Here is a 7,063-nt window from a genome sequence, read left to right as displayed (position 1 = left end):
AAGAATTCTCAACACTCATTCTTACAGTAAAACTTAAAAAAAAAACCCTGGAAAAATGGAAATGGTTTTGTGCAAATCAAATATATGTCATACTCCAATTTGTCTACTTGCTAAACATAGAAACTTGAAGAATCAAGTAAGGAAAGAGCAAAATTATCCAGCAGTAGTTACAGCTGCACATATGAATAAGTGAAAATGTAACTCATTGCTTTTCCTTTTTTAACTTGCACTCCAGAAGCAGGACACATAAAATGCACCAAAGAATGACTTATATTGCAAGTAGATGGCTTTTTTTCTCTTGCATATTAATCTCAGATATAGAAAAATTTTCTCTAAGAAACTGCTGGATTCAAATAGTTATGATTCCAGTTATGGCAGCCAAGATACTATTTTCAGCACAACTAGTAATGCACGTGGCACACACCTGTACTTCAGACACTATCAAACAATACTATTCAGTATTTTGGGAAGCATCAATGACTTATACAACTGATTAAAAATTAGTTGCCAAATAAATTTCCACTTCAACAGCCAGAAACTGAAAAATGCCTCAGGGCTTAACCTGGGCAGGTCACTCTTTTGTCAAAGATACAACAGAGAGTCAATCAGATATTTAAAGCAATGAAGGATGCCTCATGACTCTTCCTTTTGTAAAGACATAAATATAAGCCAAGATAACAGAGAACTTTTCTAGAGCCACCACTGATTTCAGTGCATGACAGTCAGTAGTGACTACTGATGCACAGTGAAGAGTCCAGATATGTTGAGATATTTACCTTTTGGAGACCATCAAAGTCTTACAACAGAAAACATGACCACCACCACAAGAATCACTCCTCACCACGATCAGGACTTATCATGCTTATCACCTATGCTTTTCAAAGTATACAAAGTATTTGCTTTTGGAAAGGCTCTCTAAGCATAGCAAATGGGCTCAACCTGGAATCACAGTAAAAGTTTTAAGAACAACTCACCAGCTGCCTGGACCTGTCTGGAGACCTTGTGATTCCAACAGACTGCACAACATTGGAGACCAAACCAATCAACTTTCCTAGCAATGGCATCATTTGAGTCAGAGTTATCAGAGTGGCTTCCTTGCACTCACATCAAACAGGGGCAGATCTGATGGGGGCTCCACCCTCAGCCCAAGGAAGGAATGAACAAGTCTTCTCTTACAGAAAATATTCCCCCTCCTACATACCAAGACAGAAAAGATCTGAAAAAAATTCAAATAAATCAAAGCCGTATATGAATTAAACTCTTGCTGTAGCACCTAAATAAGAAGGCACTTCACATCTAAACCAAGATGCTGGTTCAAGCACATTCAAAAATTGCTGGGCAAAAAATGAGATGTGCACAGGAGCAAGCATCCAGCAACCAAAACAGACAAAGAAGGAGACTATTTAGTCTCTATTAGCAGTTTACACCTGGGGCAAAGAAACAAAGAGGGATGTTTATTTGTCATGGGTCCACATCTGGGATGAAAACCAGATAGGAAGGACATGAGAGCAGCCTGCAAATCAAGTCACATAGCCTGAGTCTTTGCAAGGACTAGCAAACAGTGTGCACAAGTATAACAAAGCATGAAGATTTGAAGGATGAAGAAAAATGCTAAAAAACGCTGAGCTAACAGTAAACATAACTGAACATATTTTGGGGGTTTAATTTTTTTGTTTGTTTTTTGGAGGTTTTGTTTTTGAGGGGTTTTGGTTGGTTTTTGTTTTTGTTTTTCTTTTTTTTTTCCTTACAGTAACACACAGCCAACTTGCTTGGAGTTACTGAAAAGGAGCTACATGGATGCAAATCATAGAAACAGTCTGAAAAATTTTCACCAAGTATCTATCTTTTAACATCTCACAGTGACCAAAGTTTTTGGCAGAAAACCAAAACCTAAAACACACACACATTTAACAACAACCTGAAGAAAAAAGGCAGACAAAATAGAGAAGCTATATTTAAATATTTAGGAACACTGCAGGGCTAAAAGTTAGAGTATTGATACATTTTAGAAGACAGGAACAATCAAATCTGACAGCTGCAGCAGGGGAGTACTCCTGAGTTCTCTTATATTAGTTTAAAGTGTTAGGTGCTTAGGCTTTTCACTAAAATATCTGCAAAAAATGAAGCAATCTCAAGCAGAACCAGTCCAAGCAGGAAAAAAAATCCAACCACTACAACACTATCTTCAAATTTTGGTCATGTCAGTATTAGATCATGTTTCTAAGCCTAAATGCCAGATTTAAAAAGGTATTTATCAAGGTAACTGATCACTCTACAGAAAACACATTTCTTTTGGACAACTCCACTACCAGAATAGTAGCCTCTGGCAGAGAGCTGGGGCTGCCAGCCTCACTAGTAATCTCTCATCAGTCATCAGGGTAAGAGAGCTGGCCTGTCACCACTTCTACCACTGAACAGGTGTCAGCTAGAACAGAAAGCAGGCTATCAAAGAAGTTACCACACGAGGTCTTTGAGATGCCGGGTGCAAGACTAATCCTGCAGAAAGTTCAAACTCAGGTGAGGTAAGGTGGGGTGGTTTTCAGCTTTAACATCACCATGCTGAAAAGGAGAGCTCATTATAACCCTGTTATAGCCCACTAGAGCCTTGCCTGTGTCTGGGAATGGGAACTGCAGTGATTTCCCGTGCCTTACAGATCCCCCATGTCACTTGCATATTGCTAATTTATTATGAACAGAAATTATGAAGTAAGTAAAGAAGAAGTATTGCACAGCTGCATTTATCATTGTCCTGTGTTCTACCACAAGATTGTTACCTAGCTCTACACTCATTTACAAAGACAAGGACCAAAGTAGAGGTGTTTGCCCCTGTAATTCTTTACAGTTTTTTCCAGGATTTCCTAAAAAAATCCCCGCCTCATTACATATGCAGTAAAGTATCTCACATCTACCAGGCAGCATTACCTCTCTCACTAGGGAGAAGTGTTAAGTGTGGGGGGAAAGAAGTTTTTTATCAGTTTCTCCAGACTTGAAGCATCTTTGCAGATGGGTGATGACTACCAAAGTAAAAACCATATTTTTCATCCAGTTATTATATAACAGGCTGTGCTACAGATCGTATGCAGTATGGTTCAGAATGCCCCTAAGATGTCTTTAAACCTTTGTTAAGATCAAAGTATTTTTTTTTTCTGCTCATTAGTATTTCTAACAGCAGAATGTACTGTTACAGGCAATCACTTCAACCAACAAAAAGGCTCTGGTGACATGATCAAACAGTTATACAATGATTAATATGGCTTCTACCTAATTTGCATATGCATTAAGAAAAGAAATATCCTCGGAGCCATCTCAGCTACGCACTCTCATATAATTTCATACATGTGCCAGGAAAGACTGTGCACTAAAAGGAAAAGCTCATACACTCGATTGCGGCAGCCCCACTTTCTGAACAGATAGTACTCACATATCCCCAATAAAAGCATGAAAAACCGTGAGTCTATCCCATTCTTATTGGATTTCAAATCATCAGCTGTAGCCTTCAGAAGAGGTAAGAGATGTTTACCAGCTCCTGAGCGGCTTTAACAGATCTGAGCAATTGCTGTACACGTAGAGATGTCTGTGCCCTCTTGGCTCCTCATACGATTACCCCTTTTTTTCACCAGCTGGCACACACACGTATCCCCATGAAAGATTTGCCTCTGAGTTCAAGCAGAGTTTTTAGCACAGTTTCAGCGAGGGAAGCGGGCCCCACACTGCAGCTGGATCTGCTCAGGAGAAGCCCTGCCTTCCTCCCCGCACGGCAGGGCCGGCCCGCGGCCCCCGCACGGCGGGGCTGGTGGCCAGGCGGCCACCACCGAGCGGGCGGTGTCCCCGCCGGACGGACCCCCCGCGCCGCTGCCGCAGGGCTCGGCACCGAGCACGGGACCCAAAGCTGTCAAAAACTTATTGAGGATTATGTCTAATCAGAAGAAACAGTTCCTTTGCTATACTCTCCTACTAATAAATTCTCGACAAAGAAATAAATCACACCAATTCTTCCCCGATCAGAAAAAAAATCACGTTCTAGCATTGACTCTGTCTATAGAGTATTGCAGAAAGTTTCTTCAGAACAAAGTAGACCAAGAAGCAAGATATACAGATTTCTGCTGAAAAATAAATCTAGTTCTCCATAATATTTCTGTGATTTATTCAAACAGAATACAATGGAAGTATCACCTTTACAGCTAACCCACCCCAAATCTGAGCCCTTTTCTGTATAGCACTGAATTGTTACTATACTGTGGAAAGAGCACACACTACTGGAATGTACACAGTGAAGGAAAAAAAAAAGTAAAGCTCTTTTTGCCAAAGTAACCATTTTCTCTACTAACGTGTTATCTAGAAAAATAAGGTCTAGGCAACGTCCAAAAAGTGTTCAAGTTTCAATAAATAACTATCAATGCCCCAAGTTTGCACTGGCACAAGAAATGTGGAGCATACAGGTTTAGAAAACTATTTTCCTATGACTGAGTCAGCAATGCATTTCAATCTGCTTAAGATTTACAACAAAAATCATTTCCCTCCAGGGTTCGATTTGAAAATCAAAGCCATGCAAGTGCAAGAGCACCCACACAGCTGTCATAACTCTCAATGGCAAATTAAAGCTCTAGAGAAAGACAGTATTTTAAAAAAGGTTCTTTATCAATACCAAGAAAATATACATAGCCATATTATGTTTTAAATATATATATATACACGCACATCTTTTCAAAAACGATTCTGGCTATTTTTTTTTTTAAGTTTGAAAAGCTTATCCATTGCTATACAGTTCAGTAAGGTGTATTAGGAAACACACGTTTTATATCCCCCATGAAAATAAAGTTGAATCTTTCTGTAAACAGTAATTTTCTTATTTTCGGAAATCTCTACAGACCTCAAGTACTTCACTGAAAAATTAACAACCACCTGCCCCAGAACCACCCACGGAGACCCTCGCTGCTGAGTGCGACATCGACAGAACTCTGGAAACGCTTAGCAACACCCGGCTCCCGCGAAAAAAAAAAAAAAACAACGCCTTCTCCGGGCGCAAATAAATAATATTAATAATAATAATTAATAATAATAATTAATAATAATAAAAATAATAATAATGGCAGAATGGCGGCGGCAGGCGCGCACCTTGGCCCCGCGGTGCCCCCGGGCGGGCCGGGGCCGGCGGTGTCCCTCCTCAGCAGGCGCTGGTCTCCGGCGCGGCGGCGGCCGCCTCGGGGGGAGTCTCCCGCGGCGGGGCGGCGGCGTGAGGAGGAGGAGGAGGATGCCCGGCGGCGTTGATGTGGCAGCCAGAGGAGAGGTGGCTGCGGACGCGACCCTGCAGCTGGGTGACCTGGGCGCGGAGGAGGTTGGCGGTGGCGGCCAGCTCGGCGTTCTGCCCCTTGAGCGCCTTCACCTTCTCCTCCAACCGGGCGATGCGCTCCAGCTTCCGCCGGCGGCACTTGGAGGCGGCGATGCGGTTTCGCAGCCGCTTGCGCTCTGCCTTCAGCCGCTCCTGGCTCTCCGCGTCCAGCGGCGACAGCGACGGCGGCGTCGGCGCGCTGCTGCCGCCCTCCCCGCCCGCCGACGGCGGCACCTCGGGCACCGTCTGCGGCTCCTCCAGGGCCCGCGCCGGCGGCAGCCGCCCGCTGCCCAGACCCGCCGCCCCGAAGGCCAGGCCCGGCGGCGGGGCGGAGGCGGAGGGGTAGGCGCTGCCCGAGGGGCTCAGCGGCCCCGCGGGGTTGAAGCCGCTCAAGTTGGTGTAGACGGCCGGAGGGTCGGCGGCGGCAGCGGCGGGGGCTCCCGGTGGCCCCGGGCGGGCGGTGCAGCAGGGTCCCGGCGCGGAGAGCGGCGGCGGCGCCGCCAGGAGCTGGTTCTGCTTGTGCAGGTCGGCCAGGGCCTTGACGAAGCCGTCGGCGAAACCCTCCTGTTCCTGCGTCACCGGCTGCCGGTAGAGGAACGGCCCCGCCGCCGCCGCCCCGCCGCTCCCCGCCCCGGGTGCCGTCGGCCCCGGGCTGCCGGCGCCCAGCCCCGCGCCCCCCTGGATCAGCAGCTGCTCCAGGTCGGCGGCCGGCGGCAGCTTCAGCAGCGGCAGCTCCGCAGCCGACCCCAGCGCGGCCTCCGGGCCGCCGCGGGCCGCCGCCGCCCCGCCGCCGCTGCCCGTCTCCGCGGAGCCCGCGGTGGGCGGCGGGGCGGCGGCGGCGGCGGGCGGCGGCGGCAGCAAGCGCAGAGCGGCCGCGCTGCCGCGGGCGCCGGCGGGCGGGCGAAGGGCGAAGGGCCCGGGGAGCGGCGCGGGGGCGGCAGCCGGCAGGTCCCGCTTCTTCCCAGCGCCCAGCAGCAGCTTCTGCCCCGCCGCCGCATCGGCTCCGGGTCCGCCGGCGGTACCGAAACCCGGCAGCGGCACGAAGTCGGGCAGCAGCTCCAGTCCTTCCTCGGGGTAAAACGGCGCCTCCATCTTCACGGCGGATCGCCCGCTACGCCCGCCGCTCATGCTGCCGCCCTCGCCGGCCGGCGGCGGCTCCGGCGCGGGGCGGGCCGGGCTGGGCGGCTGCTCCGCGGGGCCGGCCGCCCTCGGCTGGCAGCGGGGACTGAGCCGCCTCCCGGCGCCGCCGGACCCGCGCCACGCCCCGGGCCCGCTGCCCGCCCCGCCGTCGCCGCCTCCCTGCTGCCGCCGCCGGTCTCCCCCGCCCGCTCCTTCCCCCGCCCGCCGGGCTTGCGCGGAACGGCTTCCCGGTGGGGTGTCCGTGGGGAACCCGCGCTGCTCCTCCCCCTCGGAAACTCGCCCCGCGACTGCGGTGTGGCAAACAGGGCAGTGCCGGGGCCTTCGGCCAGGAACGGGGGTGTTCCTCGGGGCCATCGCTCCGGCCAGGGGACGCATCCTGCAGGAGGAAGGCGAGCCAGGGCCACGCGTGGCGGCTGCTGGGGCAGGTGCTGGTGCGTTCGGTCTGTGATGGATGGGCACACCATAGAGCAGGTGTCGAGGACTAATGATTCCCGACTACGCGGTGCTGGGAAGTGTGACGGGGAAGTGCTTGGCCATCAGGAAACATGCCAGCTAATCAAACTAAAAGTCACTCAGAAGATGGACACGAATTTG

At 50.0% G+C, this 7,063-nt stretch overlaps 1 protein-coding gene across 1 annotated transcript; it reads right to left on the bottom strand.

Moving 5' to 3' along the window:
* Positions 1 to 5,078: 5,078 nt before the first annotated feature.
* On the bottom strand, positions 5,079 to 6,823 carry LOC130264958 (transcription factor JunD-like). The gene has a single exon (XM_056513652.1). It carries the CDS (start codon positions 6,821 to 6,823, stop codon positions 5,165 to 5,167), a length of 1,659 nt encoding a protein of 552 aa, XP_056369627.1. The 3' UTR covers positions 5,079 to 5,164.
* Between the last annotated feature and the right edge of the window lie 240 nt (positions 6,824 to 7,063).

The sequence above is a fragment of the Oenanthe melanoleuca genome, chromosome Z, assembly GCF_029582105.1.
Source record: "Oenanthe melanoleuca isolate GR-GAL-2019-014 chromosome Z, OMel1.0, whole genome shotgun sequence".
Taxonomy (NCBI): Eukaryota; Metazoa; Chordata; class Aves; order Passeriformes; family Muscicapidae; genus Oenanthe; species Oenanthe melanoleuca.
Note: the sequence above shows the minus strand (reverse complement) of the source record. Positions and strands in the feature narration are given on the sequence as shown.

Excerpts from the sequence above, each read along its gene's own strand:
- LOC130264958 (XM_056513652.1), bottom strand. The coding sequence starts at position 6,823 with ATGGCCCCGAGGAACACCCCCGTTCCTGGCCGAAGGCCCCGGCACTGC.